The following is a 16808-nucleotide window of genomic DNA, read 5'->3' as shown; positions in this document are numbered from 1 at the left end:
TGTAAGCCACGGGGGATGTAGAGGGGTTAGTTAAAGAGGGAACAGGTTCCCTGATAACGTATCTCTTCTCTCTCTGCCTCGTTTCAGCATCTTTGCTTCGCTTCACAATCTCTTTTGAAAATAATTATTGGGGGGAAATTGGAGGAACATCACAGAGACGGCATACGTATAGGAGCAAAGATCTGCAGCACAAAAAAACAACTGTTTTCTGGTGAGGATGCATATGTTTGTCTGTTATTGATTGTTCATAGGTGGTTGGTTTCCATGGAACTTCATGGTAGTTTGTCGTGGAATGTGTAGTGAATGGCAAAGGATCATGCTTATAATATTGTTAAAGACGTAGCGATACTTGCCATTAGATATTGATCATATTGGTGTTGTGTATGTAATGCTATGCAATGCTTCATGCACTGTGAGATATATTGCTGCCGTTTCTGCATGTTGAGCCCGTAATTGTCTGAAGGTTTAACAGGTTTCTGTGCTTTAGTAACAGGACGTGAAGTGATTTTTTACAACATGCGTTGGTCTCAGTACGTGATGTTAGGGACAGTGCGCTTTGCTAAAAGAGGAGAAACCATATCTGGAACATTACGAACATCTACACAACGAGTGCAGTAATTCGACAGTAACGGAATTGACCAAAAACACAGTAATTTTCAAAAAACACAGACATTCCACTAAAGTGTTTTGTAGGATACATGTGTTGTATGTCATAGGATTGCCAATGCGACATTGCCGTTCAATGTTGATGCTTTGCCTCTAGACTAAATTATTTTTTGACCCATATGAATGGACAAAGACACCCATATACCATACCATATAACAATTTCATCATCCAAACAAAAGTACTTTAAATATGCAAAATAAATTACTTCTGTAAATTAAGCTAATAGTCGCTAGTATTTGATGTGAATAACACTGACAGAAATAGCGTCCATACCGTAATGCACCTTAACATAGTCTACGTAATGCACCCTTGGTTGAACAGTATGCGTTACCGCGGCAGTCCATTCTTAAACGTGAGAGGGTTAACCTGCATCAGCAATACTAGAAAATTACACAAAGCGGGGCAAACAGCTGTCAGAACCACGAGAGTTTTCGTGGATAAGTCAAGGTTGCATTTTATGAACAGTTATTCTGTCACGTCAAGCTTACAGTCCTCACATTAGGCTGCGTACGCAATTTACAGGCTAGGCAAACGCATTAATTCGTTGCCACAACTGGACAGCTCAAGGTAGCCTAACGGTGTGATATTGTTTTTACGCCTGTGAGTTCTTCGTGTGGCATTTGCACTTGGTTAAATGATCGACTCGTTGTTAAACGATTTGTTTCTTACTGTTGGCATTTTTTGTTTTAATGTTCTAACAAAATTCACAGTGGAGAGAAAAGAGAAAATTCAGACGAGTCAGATGAGCAACTCGCCAGTTTTCTGATTTGCTGTTTGATAATCATACATTAAAAATGGTATCTGTAGTCACTACCTACTTCATCTCAACCACCAAGGTCACATACATTGGCAGAGCATGATATTGTAAACAATACTGAAACGTTACAAAGAAACGTTACAAAGAAAAACCTGAGGATATGTGTGGTGGTTATGTATCACATGCAGAATTTTGTCTGTGCATGGACACAATTTTCTGCAGGAATCATCAATGAGATGCACATCATGAATTATACAACAGAACATGAACAAGAATAACAAGAATAAAAATCAAAGTGAATGGTTAGCAGATGTGAAAATTCTAATTGGGCAGTACAAGAGGCTACCAATCATGGTTAGGGAACTGGAAAAAATGAACTCAAGACCCAGGTGGCCCTTCACCTTACAGGTACCAAAGCATGAACCCGGAAAGCTTTGGAAAACCTGTCTTACGTGCCTATCCGTAAGGCTCAGCGAGAGGAAGAATGCACCTGCTGACATGAACCTTTTAAAAAGACGTGGAGGGAACTTATTTAGTGGGAAGGGCAGTCTTTACTTCATTATAACTCTAGTATGAAGCAGTGGCTTCTGAAGAGTATCAAGGTGATAATGAGATCAGAAGACAGATGTGCAGCGCTACTGCTGCCCGTCTTAAACATTACAAAATTAATAACATTAATCTGCCTTTCTGTCTAATTTATTATGCTTCCAGCAGGGTAGTATGGATTGCTTTGCATATCTGGGGGGAGGAATGTAATGGCAAACCATCCCAGGTATCTCCACTGAGCTCCTCCGTTTGCCCGCAGTACGCTTCACACCTCAATGGGACGGCTCTCGGGTCCTGGCTGTGGGGGGGCCAGGGAGCTGTTCACTAAATGGGGTTTTTCTCCAGTTACCTCAGCTGCTGAGACGGTACGAGGCGGCCTCTTTCACAGTTGGGGGAGGGGGGGGGGGGGGGGGTGGGCGGAGAGGTGCAGAAACCCCACATTTATACACCCCTTTGGGGACTGTGAAAAGAGGTTAGATTGGACTGTGGAATGTGCCTTAAAAACAAGATTTCAAGAAACGCCCTGGTTCTTCTCTTCCACCCTCATGACTCAGCAATCCTGTCACCATGCTCTCAAGTCCTGTGAAGTGTACATGCTTGCACAAAGATAAGACAGGCATGGAAGTATAGTGCCTCTGCAGTGGCTAAACCAGGCGTTTGATGTTGCATGCTGGGATGGACTGTTCAGCGGTGGGCGTTCTGCACTTACCACAGTGTAAAAATCATTTAAGGATGCACACATATCCACAGCCTACCTTTCTAGCACTTACAGAACTGGGGAGTCTTATGACAAACCCTACATGCTTTGGATGTTTTAAACTGAATCTTATTTGCCCCATCCACCATCAAATTACAAGGCAATGGGTCATTGTTGTAACCATCCTTGTGAGAATGCTGTATTTTACGGACATATTATTATAATATTAATTTTATATGATAGTCATCTCATCCTGACACCAATGAAAGTGCTTTTTGCGGTTGTGAGAACACTTAATAATATTTGCAATCATGGCCTGAAGAACAGGAAAAGGTTTTCATTTCACAGTGAAGTTAATTCGAATTTCAGCATACCTTCTTAGGTAAGAAGTTGATGTGTTTAATGATGAAAACTAACTTCAGTGTGGACTGTAATTTCCTGCCTTGAATCTCACCAGGGTGCCATGCAGAGAGCTGCACATGACTGAGGACATTTCCACGTAATTGGCCGATTTTTACAAATGAAAAGTAAATATATTACGAGAACAGGCCAGTAAGCCTATCTTGGTTTGCCATTTTGTCAGTATCTGAAATAATAATACATTGAACTTGTATTCATTTATGGTGCTTATTTTGCATTAGAAACAATTAAAAACAGGAACCACAGCAAATAAAACATTAGTAAATACATAAAAAATACACCTGTCACAGGAGAATAAAACGCATGAAATAAAAAATATACAAGGGGAATAAGGAATGAAAACAATGCAAAATTGAGTGGAACTGTCATGTATGGTGCACTCAGTGGTCCGAGGGTCTTTCCAATGTCAGTGTGAAATTTACTTGTTAATTTCCACTAGTGCTGTCTAGTTTGTTGAGAGAATTTACCTGGAAAAAAACTGTTTCCATTTAGAAAAATGACTATTATTAATACCAATAGAAAAGATATCTACAACATACAGTATAGTGATCAGAAATTATATATACATAATGTATTAGACTTTCTGACTTTGCAACTGCAGCTCTAATTTGGAATCACCAGTTGGGTAATTTTCGTCTCTCTTTGCGACAACCTCAGTGCTCAAGTGCGAGTGACAAAGCAAGACAAGTACGACCCTCCAATACCCTGCCCTCTACCAGGGGTCTCCAACCTTTTTTCATCTGAGAGCTACTTTGAAAAAAAATGAAAGTGGCAGAGAGCTACTCATGTCTTATATTACTCACACTTATTCACATAACATATCAAAACACTTACATTAACCAGCTGAATTAAGCTACCTTTTGTATATACATGTATCAAATGTCATTATCCAAAGCTCACATTTTGGATCAAAAGCAACGTAAATTCACATCAATAGCATGTCAAATGTATGTTCTATATCCATATGTTTCAAATTTCAATGTGTCAAGCTCACTGTAGCGAAGGGCGAGAGCATTCACCCCACCTGGCCTCGAAAGCGGGTCTGTAGGATACCAAACTGCAGCTTTGACTGCGACACCAAAGAACCAGGCTCATCAGTATAGCAATCAGAGCGCATACTCAACCGTAGTGACAGCACTCTGTCACATTCACATAATATATCAAAACATCTTAAATTCATATCAAAGTCATAGAAAACATAAAAAACATTACTACGTGTTTATGATGTGAGATGTCAGACAAATTTGGTGATCATTGGACGCTATTTTGGTATGTTAAGCCTTTTCTTTATAATGGGCGTCAATGGAAAGGAAAACGCTTAATGTAAGATAACGTCCATACTCATAGGATTTTGGTTTTGATTTTTTGACAGGTGAACGTGTTTATGACAAGACATGTCCGAGAGAAATTTGGTGATCATTGATCGCTGTTTTGGAACATTGAAGTGGCGTTGAACGTTGCATCTTTTACCGACTTAAACGCTGGTACCGCAGACGAGGCACACACACTTCTCCTTCACATTTGTGGGGAAAAAAAAAACTTGCATTTCCATTCCTCATGGAAATAGCGTGTTTTTTTTGGCCTGGCCACTTTCTTTGTTCATCATAAATCTGGCTATTTTATAAGCTAAACTGGCTTGCTAACACCACCAAACTCCTTGCTTTAGCTCAGTAGCTACCTCAGTAGCTAGCCTACAGGGTAACTGACGTGACGACGTGTTGGCAAACTTGACAGCAGCCTTTGATTGACAGCTGATATCATTTTCTCTTGGAGGGGGGTGGGACATCTGTGTATTTGATTGGATTGAAATGGGAGGAGGTTTCCAGGGTGCATTTATTTGTTGTCAGATTTTTTTGTACATAATCTTTGAACCTTTTGGCGAGCTACTCAAAAACAAGCAGCGAGCTACCATTAGCTAGTGAGCGACGTGTTGAAGACCCCTGCCCTTTACACTGAGCTAAATGCCTATTGGAGGCTGGGTGCAGTGAGAGACCAACAGGTGCATGATGAGTCGTAGGGTGCCTGAGAGTGGCAAGACAAGCAACCCCTGCTAACACATCAACCTCTATACCCGGTGGAGCAAAGCCAATTGCTCCACCATGATGGGCTGCTGCTGATGTGGCTGGGATAAAAATCAGGCCGCTGCATTCAGATTACTTGGGAGCTTGCCAAGTATTTTGAGAAAGTTGTGCAGTTAACCTAAGTGCGTGGATGCCAGTCAATGCATCAAAATAAATTGTTTTTTTTTCCAATGGAAAATCAAACTGTTCTTAAGGAAGGGGATAGAACGCAAATGCAAATAAATATATGTATGTAGTAGGAGATGAACCCATGCAGCACAGTGAAACAAAATCAATTAACCAGGAAATAACTGGGTTGGGGTAGAATGGAAAAACTGTTGGATTGTCCATTATGCTTCTCATAAGCTAAAGTCCAGCCTAAAAGTCCAATCAACAAGACATATTTCTCGTGCATTCCTGAATCTGTTCACCAAGTAATTCCCTCAAGTTCAAGTTTCTTTTTTTTCTTTTTGTGTTGTTTTGTATAAAACATACACATTGTATACTAGGCTCATCTAAACATGATAACCCCTGCACTCACTGAGGTGAAATGATTCTTCCGGTATGCTCGCATGCAGCCAACCAGTCACACATTGCACCACAGTAGAATGGGCACTCATTGGAGGACATCATCCAATCACCTCCCAGGCACCGGATGAGTCTTAGGGTGTCTGAGAGCAGTGAGACTGAGAAGCGCTGACCCAACCTACCACTGAAAGCAGCTTTTGTTATGTGTACAATATAATGGAATGAATCACAGTGTGTTCAGAGTTTATCTAAGAGCACGCCCATCAGAGATGCTGACCATATTGGGCTAACAGCCCAGAATTTGTTTTGATGCAGACCTGTTAATAAAAAGGTTATTAAATGATGTTTCAAGCTTACCTTGTATGAAAGCAGGAAAGCTTTGCCAGGCATTTTCTGTGTAGCGGGCCAGCAATATTTAGACTTATTTGTATGCGTGTATGGATGCCTGGGAATTTTGGTGTGTGCATTCAGTGCACACAATACAGCGATGGTGGTCCATTTATTGCACAGATATGTGAAATCCTTGGCATTAGTCACTATCACAGCTCTGCAGATTGTCCTTTAAATGGAACACTTACAGTCTCTTTTAGTCGTTTGCCTTTGACCCAAATCCATCTTTGCTGAGGAAATACAAGTGTTAAAACAGTGCTAAAGTGCAAGGCAAATGTATTTTCAAGTTCTTCCTTACCTTAATATTTAGGGCAGATGAAGTGCCCCAAACCCTCTCATGGACGGAGAGTGTAGGGTTAGCTGGGTAATCCTGTCCTCCGAGCAAAACACAGTCATTGAGCTGCCTTGTAAAGTTTAAACAACACCTGCCTCAGTGACACAGGATGAGAATTTCTTTCTGTTAAACCTGTTAATAAACCTGTTTGTTACCATGAGTGACCGATAGCATGGAGCCAAATTACTTACTATGCTTTCAGACTGTAGAAACCTGGGAAACGTGCCATGAGGCCCACAGGGCTGCTACTCATACCCTCCCCAAGAGGGGGCACTATTGGGCAAAGCCTGCAAAACTACCACACTACAAGATTATGCCAAACCAAAGGCAGGATGTAAAATTTCTCTCAATGTCAAAACAATGCCATATATCTTTTTTAGAAAAAAAAGTTTAAAAAAGTTTTCTATTTAGAAGCAATCCCGCTAGTGTCTGCAGAGCTGGCTGGCTGTTGCAAGAGGTTCCAAGGAGCTCGGTATTAAAACAGACAAAATGGTCAATTTCTTTAACATGCATTCCTTGGTCTGGTCGATACAGGTATCAAACGGATGAACCAGGCAATCAGGCATTCCTCAGAGAGTACAGAAGGGAGACACGTTGCATGCAGGCAAGTCTATGAATTGTCCCATGCTGGAGGGAGACTGTAGCTCTGGCTACAGGACGGGACGTGAATCATCCCTTTGTCCAGTGTATCCACGCTGTATATGCTACCCGCCCATTAGTCATTCATGTATAGGAAAAAACACAGTACATAAAGGGTTCGGTACTATCCACGGTTTCAGGCATCCGCTGGGGGTCCTGGAACATATCCTCCGTGGATAAGGGGGGACTACTGTATTATTATTTTTATTATTATTATTATTATTAGTAGTAGTAGTAGTAGTAGATGCTGTTGTAGTTGTATTACCAGATTAAACACATTGCTTAGGTTATACGTAATGGCTTGCACAATAAAGTTATTAGTAAATTAAAACAACATAAGCTAGGCTACTTGTGGAAAACAAAAGAAAAACACACATTGGTTTTCCAAAACTACCCCTATTAGCATAATTTACACATCGTTGAAGGAAATTTATTTAATATATGGTTCCACATGTATAAAACATTTCAGTCAATCTACAGGCTTTAATATGTCCAATAATGCAGTGGTTTGCAAGAGGAAGAATGGCAGCATTGGCACTTCACGAAGATATCGCCAACCGCGCAATAACAAGGAAACGAGTTTTTACAGATTGGGCAGACGTTTTTGCGCATGATGACGAATGGCTGATAAGCAGGTGCGTTTGCCGAGCTGATTCGAGCTCCTTTATATGCTAATGAAATTAATTAGGGGGCGTTTACAAGGCGGAGATCTAAAACCATTCCACTGCGCAGAATTTCAAGATCATTTGTGATTTATAGATTTCACATCTGGGAGAGTGGTGTATGCACGGTTTTTTGTGCGTACGTTCATTTTCTCTGAATCACACATACGCACATTTCAGAAATGATCTTAGATCAAATGTAGGATGGTTTCTACGCAACTTTTTTATAAATGAGACCCCAGAACCATCTAGCCTGACCTTGCAGCAGTCCACATGGACAGAGAAGGCATGGGAATTGCCCATTTGCTTTGCTTCAGCCATTAAAATCTGCAGTACCTTAGGACTCAATTAAGGCCTGAAAGAGAGCTCCCAATACCATGTTTGACTCTAATATCTAATGCAATGACAGGTTCAGTAAACTTACCATCTCAATAAAAAACAGATCTCTGTTCCACCTAATTCATCTCCAGCAGTAATTGTCATTGTATACATGAGAGGAATGTGTGTGGGGAAAGACTAACAAGCTATGCCTAGCTAATTAGCAGTGGCTTAAATACAGGTGTGTAGCTGCTGGGTAAGAGAGCAACAGATTCTCAATATATGGCCCAGACAGTCATCTTGGACACTCTGGTCAACATTAAACCTCCATTTGTTTAACCTACAAGAGTTCTGATTTACTGGTTGTTGATGAACATTCTTGAGGAGGTGTAGTCTTAGAACATCCATAGTTAACACAAGAATGCAGATAGCACTGGAAACTCCTGGATGGAGAATGGCAGGAACATAGGAGCTGAATATCTGGTCATAATAGAATATCTGTGACAGAGCAGTAAGCTGTTTTGGTTGTTATAGCTTGTGCTGCTGTGATAAAACTTTGTGGCATGGAAAAAAATATATCTCCTAGTGTTAATGCTGAATTTTCCTCACTGGCTTACTAATCGGTGACATTTAATTGAACGTGTAAAAAGAAATCTCTTGCGCTGATGAAATGGGAAATATTTGTGTCAGTGTTAAAACCATAGAGAAAAAGTGCTCCTGAAAATTGGCCCAAACATTACATCCTTTATGTTGTGGATGCTGGCAGTACCCTCCCTGTGTGAGAATGTATGCCCACCACTGATGAAATCTTAGGAAAATCTTACATTTCAGGCCTCGGGGAGAGTTGTTGGAATGATTCAATGAAACTCTCTCTGTCGGTGAATTTTGCTCATTTGCTTTTTAAAAAATGTCACCAATGTCACCAGTAAATTTCACATCTTCCCCATTGAGGGAAACAGTGTCAAGAATTCATTTTGACTTAAGGTTGAACTTAAGTCTATACCAAGGCTCCTACAGGCCTCAGCTTAGTGAATGCATGTGCAGAACATGAGTGAGTGCATGCTTAGCCCTGGTGTTCATGAGACAGCTGTGTCAGTGAGCTAGGAGTAATTGTACAGAAAATGCTTGACCTGTTTTCTGTGTTGTGTTTTCTGTGTAGAAAAACTGTCAACAAAGAAGGGCCCACTTATGCTAATGGAGGCTAACACATGGCTAACCTGTCCCCTCCTGTTTTTTTCCATCCTACCACCCCATATTCCTGTGTTTCTGAATGCAGGATGAGCTAGCAGCAGTTTGGCATGGCAGACATACTCCAGAAGCTCACAGTCCCCATCCCTGGTGTGTGGATCTGCCTGATGCTCCTCACTTCCTGTGCTTGGACCGGGTAGGAGGACTTCTCCCCTTTCTTCTTTCATTAATTCCTGTTGAGACAGGCTAAACTGCCAGTAATGTTGTTTTTACATTTACTTTACATTTAGCTCCTGAGCAGGTGCTCTGGAGCGACTTACAATTTTATATGCCATCCATTTATACTACTGGATAGTTACTGAGGCAATTCTGGATGAAGCACCTTTCCCAAGGGTACAACAGTAGCACCCCACCCCAGTGGGGAATTGAAGGACCCCTGCTCCTTACCACTACACCACACTGCTGCCTGAGTATATAAGATGAAATTTGAGCTGTGCTTTTCTAGGTGTAAATCACATGCAGAAGCTGCCACAAGCTCTTATATTTTGGTGGTCGGCTCAGGCGCAGGAGTGACTGAATACGCCTGGAGGCTCAGGAGATGTGGAGAGACGGGCTAAGCCCAGATTGCCTGTCTTATGGTAGCACCAGTAAGACTTCACTACTTATTAGTGAATTTTTAGAATTTCATAATTATTGTAAAAAAATCTTGAAGCTGAAGGAAGGTTCCTGAGCCGGGCCCTTTTTTCCAGGGAAATGAATATTTAGAGCAGTGTGGTTTTTGTGTACATAAAGGTCCAATCTTAATTATTGACATTTTTACAGTATAATGGAAGGACACGGTATCACTGGAGTATTCCGGAATGTGTTTGTGGATTTACACTGCTGTACATTTCCAGCTCCAGGCTCTTTCCTTCTAGACTACATCCCCCTTGTACCAAACTGCTTTTAGCATGGCAATAGAGAAAGGGTTATGTATTACACTGGGAGTCAAAGGTAGTGTGTGTGTGTGTGTGTGTGTGTGTGTGTGTGTGTGTGTGTGTGTATGCCCACACACGATATGTATATGTAACAACATGCATATTTTAACTCACATTGTTGCTTATGTTTGTTTGCTCCTGTGTATGTGTGTGTTGGCTTGCATCCACTTTAGAGACAGTAATATTGGGTCTTGAGGGGGAGCATAAGTCAATTGAAATCGTGCCTCACAGACAAGAGCACAGAGAAAGAGCAGAGAGACCTCGCAATATTCAGGAGAAGTAATGAAATGACCCTGCTTGGGGAGCCGTGATTAATTTTACATTGCTTCCCATGCATCTTCTAACATCCATTACTTCTCAACCAAAACACATCCTCTAGTTAGATTGTTTTTAATTAATCACCAGACAGGGAAAGGCAGTTTCTGCTGACATTCTGCTGCCATGGCTGTATAGCACAATTCCACATCAAATGTTTCTGTAACATGTGAATGTGTCTGTCAGTTTCAACATAACATTCTGTAACATTTGTATATATTTATGGTAATGGACTTCAATCAGATGTGAACAGGAATGGTTACTGAGGAAGAAATACAACAAAAAAAAAACCACATAAAAACTCTTCCTTCCTGCAGGTAAAATGCATAACCATTTGTGCCGATGAGTGACGTTAAAAGCAGACTAAATACAACCAATAAAAACTAACTGCTGATTAACTGGCTCATTTCTTCCTCTACCTTTATGATCATGTGAATATCAGTGCTTTGGCAAGCTCTCTTCTGACCCACCAGACCTTGTGTTGCCTGTCTTCTTTCAAACTACGTTTCATTTCAGCTTCCCCCTGTGACTTCTAAATAATTCCAATGCTTTATTATTTTGTTTTTAAATGCCTATATGGAGCCATCCAACATTGGGCTTTTTAAAAAGAAGATAAGAAACTGAACTGGAGAGCTGGAATTCAGCGTAGTGCCATTTTGTTAAGTAACATGTGTAAGATGTTCAGCCATGTCTCAGATGAGATTAGTTTTTTTAAAGGGCTGTTGTGTTCACTCAGAATTCAGGTCACATGTTTTAAAATGTTAATAACTACTAATTGTGGGCTTGCTGCTGCCTCACTTGAGAAGATCTTAAGGTCTTAAGAAGCCAGGGTATAAATAAAACCATGTCTTTGTAACTACTGACAGTTCACATTGACATCAGACACTGACACAAATCTTTTATTTTGGGCAAACCAGCAGCTGAACACACACTTTATTGCACACTGAAGTAGCTCCTGACTACAGAGATGACACAGCATAAGCAAACAGCATCCTTTCAGGCTTACCCCCTGATCTGATACAGCAAAGGATTAGCAATATTCACATCACACATGGTTTTGATGTTTGTGGTGGTAGTGTCTGCATAAACTGCATCCAGACTGATGAGAACACAACCATAATGAACCTTTTTGAATAATTCCTTCACTCTGAAGCCAGACTTAAGAGTGCTTGTATCTTCAGAAAATCTCTGCATCAGCGAAGCTGTCTTCTGGTGCTCGCTCTCTCAGTGCTATCACTATGCTCCAAACCAGCACAGTGACCTCGCAGGCAGAAACCCTTGCTAACAGATAAAGTTGTCATGATGGATCCCCTGATATTGGTGTGTGTCTCATTGCTCTGTGTCACTGCGCACACTGCCCGTCGGCAGGACCTGGTTGAAATACTATTTGCCGCAATCAGCGGATTGTGTTCGTTTCTACCGCAATCACCACTCCTCCCTTTGGAGAGCCCCCCGCCCTCCCGCACATGCTCCCTGGCTGCGGACTAATGCACGAGAGCCACATTTGGGTGATTCGATTTGTCTGGAGTCCATTAAACCACAGTTGCCCGAAGCGACAGAAAATCACTGGCTGGAGAGGAGGCCAGGGGCTGTCAAGCCCTCCTCGCGGGTGGGCAACATCCATCCTCCGAGCTTTGCATGCCCCACTTGCCCCCTCGTCCCCCTTAGCATGCCTGGCATAATGTGACAGATGCCTGGAACAGGCACTCCTAATCCTCACGCCGATGGTTTTTCTTTCAATGATGAACGAGGCGAAAGGTACCCATGCATCAGCCCAGCCAGGGTAACATTTCTGTCCTAATAATAATTTCTGTCCAAATAATTCACAAGGACTAAGATATTTCACAGTGCAAGGAGATGTATGCCACCCAGTCTGTGATACTTGAAAGTAAGCTTGGTATATTCTTAAGGTAGATATTAAGTTCTGCAATCTGCCTAATGAAAATGAGGCTTGTTTAGTTTCACACATACATATTAGTTTCACACATGTATATTGATGAGAGTTATATTACGGATTATATTGCTGCTGGATTGCATGGAGTTGCTGGATATGTGTTCTTGTGTTTATTGGTGTAACATGTGCTTTGTCACCTTTGCACTGTAACTACACCACACTGTAAGTCGAGGTTTAACAAGGAAGATTTTTGTATTTATTTACAAAGACTTCCCATATCAGTGACAGAAGTTTGTGTTCATCTACCCAGGAGATTTTTTTGGAGATTTTTTTTATTTGTGCTTATCTGAATGCAGAAGAGTAGAAATCCCATCCAGTTCTTCAGAATGGAGCAGCGTCAGCACATCATATGTGTTGCTGGCCCTCCTTACATATTCAGGTCTCCTGGCTTGCCTTTGGGTTCACTCAGAATCATAGAATTAAAAAAAAAAATCTGTTTGGTAAAAAAATGAAAATAACGACGCTCTGTGGTGGACTATATGCATTCTCATAGATGGCAATACTTAAACTGTTCATAAAAATTCACGCTTCACTGATTTTTTTCCCACTTTACAAATCTCTGTGAATGTCTGCACACTAAATCACTAAGTTTTTCTAGAATGATCCAACTGTGCACTTAGCATTCTCTAAAAAATGACGCATACCCTCAAAATCAAATATTAACCCTTTCCTTACAGCACTAAACTTAGCTGAGCTACACTGATTCTTTCCTTGGTGGTTGCCACACCCTCTTGTGCAACTATAGGTTGCTCACCCACAGACTATGATGTAACATTCAACCATTTTGGAGATTGACAACAAAGATTATTATCTCCCCATTGTGATACCAATGATATGCTGTATCTGTCCTTCCCATCACCACATATCTTCTGTTTGCTTGTCTTATTTAATCAAGAAGTGTTCTGCCTCTTCTCCTATCCCTTACTGAAGCAGTGCAACACAAGCAAGTCAGGCAGATTGTGCAATGAACCCAATCAGCTCAATGTGGAACCCGATATGGGACATAATCTCTCCATTTTGGAGCCTAACATCTTCTTGCTCACGTCTAGTCTAATTATACAAGTGGGGCAGCAGTGTGGTATAGTAGTAGGGAACAGGACTTTTAACCAAAAGGTTGCTGGTTTGATTCTCTGCTGGGGCCCTGGTACTTAAGCCACAGTTGCTTCAGCTGTATAAATGGGTAAAGCTGCAACCTACTGTATGTCTGAATAAACTCTGAATAAGAGCACCCACTAAATGGCAATCATAATGATATCATTAATTTAATGAGAGCTTACCAGCACTGTGAATATTTATTCATTTATTTATTTCCCAGCACTGGTGATGGTGTTATGTGTTCTGTGGAAAATTTTACACTGATTACTGATAACTGATTTTCCACTGATCCACTGGTCACCTGGTTGCTATGAATTTTCTCCCTAGTTCTGCCCTATGTAAAACTGCATGGCATTGCACTGCATTTTCACTCACATTTAGCATAAACTCTTGTGCCAGCAAGAGTTGCCACAAAAGCTAAAAGAATTCAGAAAGAGCAAATGTGGAAACTCACAACTGTATTTAGGTGTTTTTATGATATCTTAGTTTTAATGCTACCCCTTACACAAGCCTTTCCCTTCCGTTAAGTCTGATAACGAACCTTTCAACCCTCTCAAAGAGTTTTGATTTTGCTGAGTCAGCAGACACTGCAGTAATCCTCAAGGTTAGGAAAGGATGTATTGGGTGGGTGCTCTGCTACCTGCTGAAGAAAATCAGTAAGAGGGAAGTCTGGTGGAAGTCTTTCGCTGTGTTTGCAGTGAGAAGCTCAATCAATCAAGAGAGATGAAAAAAGTGCAGGTCTGGTCCGTTCCCTTCACAGACGAGAGAAACTTGGTGGCTCAGTGCCGGAACGCATTATCTGGATTGGAAAAAGAATAAGTTTTCTCTCAGTGATGATTTGATATGTTCCTGTCACCTGCGATTCTCTGACAGCATTTCCTGGTCTAATAATCGAAAGGGTGATAGATCACATCAGACCTGGCTTTGAGTCATGATGAATCAAATAAGAAGATCCACAAAAAGCAATGTACTTCAATAGTACAGCTTATGAAAGGAAGATCTTGACAGATAGGAAAATGAGAAGTCTAAACATTTCATTGCATTTCCTCTCAAAACCCCTGGAGTATTCAATTTATCATTATGGACAGTTCATTTTTTACAGAACACTAATGGCTAAAACTTTGAAAGTAAAATTCATAGTTGATTTTGAGTTTGGCGAAGAATACAGAAGCTTCTTTATGTTGTTTTGTGTAAGTTAGTTGTAAATTATAGCTGATCATTCATTATTTGTGCCTTCAGCAACCTTTTTCAGAGAGTGGATCTGCATGGATCCTGCTCGTAAAGATCTCATAAGCGTTCCACAGTGTGATTCTCTGCAGATCAGGAGTGATTAAAAACAATGTGCAAACAATGTTGGTATCATCCTCATAGACGTCTGAGACAAAACACATGCCAGACCTGTTAACAATTAGTTTATAAAGTGAGGTATCAAATCACATGATTAAGTGGATTTGTGTGTGCTATTTCGCTCCTGCCTGCGCATAGAAAAACAAGTAACAGAAAATAACTACCAACAAAAGAAAAAACAAGTACACTTAGTACAGATGCAAACAGGAGCCGTGTTGTTATATTCTTTTGTGTGTCATAATAAATGAATTATCCATCTGGCGGCTACACACTGGGGATACCATCGGCATTTGAAATGTCATCTCTTCAGCCGAACTCATGCCTGCTAATGGTCTCTGGTACCGGCAGCCGGAAACTGAGGCACTGGGACCATGCCCCATGGCGCGTGATCATTTCAGCACAGAGATGGATGTCACTGCTTATAAGCCAGATCAGAGCCGAGGCCCTCTCAAACCTTCACTACACTGAAGTCACAAGTGGTACAGTGTGTGTAAGCAGCGCTACGACAGTCTAAGAGGACTGGATTGAAGTATCCTACCAACACTGCCCTGATTACCCACTGCTCTGAGTACCATGTGGCTAAGGTGCTTGTACTAAGCATGTAGACCTGGCCTTCCTAATGATTAAGGGTTTTTTTTCCCAGTGAGGCATGACTGATATTTCCATGTCATATCATTTGATTAAAGGTCATTCCAATAGCATACACATGAATCTGCTGTTCATTGAATGTGTCACATACATGCTGTTCCTATTAAGCTGTGTGTGTATGTGCATGAGTGTATGTTTGTGCGCTTGTCTGTGTGTATGTGGATGAGTGTATGTTTGCGTATGCGTGTGTGTTTGTGCATGAGTGCATGTTTGTGTGTTTGCGTGTGTGTGTGCGTGTGAGTATGTGTGTATGTATGTTCATGCATGTGTGTAAATGTATTTGTGTGTGCATGAGTGTGTATGTGTGTGTGCGTGATTGTGCACTGCGGGCTTCCTGGCATGGCATGCTCGTATTCCTCACAGGTGGTGTTGGCACCTCATCATGCCACAGTATGCCTGGGGCGGGCACAGCACACTGGAGGTTCCTGATTGTGATGAAACCCACACTCATCATCTAATAAGCGTCTGCCTACCGCTTTCATTACACCGACAGAGACAGAGAGACAGATGCAGCTGATGCACTTTATTCAGAGGGGACTGGGAACAGTTAGCTAATTGTGCTGCATATTCAAGGTAATTAAGAAAATGGAAGGCAAATGCATATTCCATACCTCATTCACCACTCCTAGAATATAATGTTGTTCAACTTCTATAATAATAAGTGGTGTGACAGGCTTTGTGCCTGGTCCTATCCTGGTGCTTTGCTGTATTGTACTTCAAATTAATCCCTAACTTGTTTGTGTCTGAATAAGCACAGCACCCATGACTGCCTACCCAAATTAGAAATGTGACTTGTTAATTATCCGGCAGCAGCAGCACGCAGTCACGTGGTCTTCGCTGGCACCTCTTAATATAAATTGAAAATGTACTTTATCAGCCAGTGGTTTCCTTTTATTCTGTGCTTGTATTTCAAGCACAAAGATACTTACTCCAGAATAGCTAATGGGCAACAGTAGATGGCCCCTCCTGAAGGGACTGCTCTTTAATGCACCGAGGCTTCTTCATGTTTAAAATCTTTGTCCACTGTTCACTGGTGTTCCTGCAGGAAAATTCGACATGAAGACTTCAATCCTGATGATGGGAAGGACAACATCACCATTTTCACCAGGATTCTGGACCGGCTCTTGGATGGCTATGACAACCGTTTGCGCCCTGGCCTAGGAGGTAAGCTCAATATCTGAATATCTGAAAACTCAATATCATTGTCCTTTGAGCTGAATATGCATGTGTTATGAGCTAAATATCTATTTGCTGTGAGCTAAATAT

At 41.3% G+C, this 16808-nt stretch overlaps 1 protein-coding gene across 1 annotated transcript in view; it reads left to right on the top strand.

The window, feature by feature from the left end:
• The window catches only part of LOC118790742 (gamma-aminobutyric acid receptor subunit alpha-3-like), a 52638-nt gene continuing 35830 nt past the window's right edge, over nucleotides 1–16808 (top strand). Inside the window, exons 1-3 of the mRNA XM_036547743.1 lie at nucleotides 1–211; nucleotides 9295–9402; nucleotides 16588–16706. Of these exons, the coding sequence (XP_036403636.1) occupies nucleotides 9317–9402; nucleotides 16588–16706 (205 nt within the window). The 5' untranslated portion in view covers nucleotides 1–211; nucleotides 9295–9316. The remainder of the gene's footprint in view (nucleotides 212–9294; nucleotides 9403–16587; nucleotides 16707–16808) is intronic.

The sequence above is a fragment of the Megalops cyprinoides genome, chromosome 16 (genome assembly GCF_013368585.1).
Source record: "Megalops cyprinoides isolate fMegCyp1 chromosome 16, fMegCyp1.pri, whole genome shotgun sequence".
Classification (NCBI taxonomy): Eukaryota; Metazoa; Chordata; class Actinopteri; order Elopiformes; family Megalopidae; genus Megalops; species Megalops cyprinoides.
The sequence above is the reverse complement of the archived record's forward strand: the minus strand, read 5'-3'. Positions and strand labels throughout refer to the sequence as shown.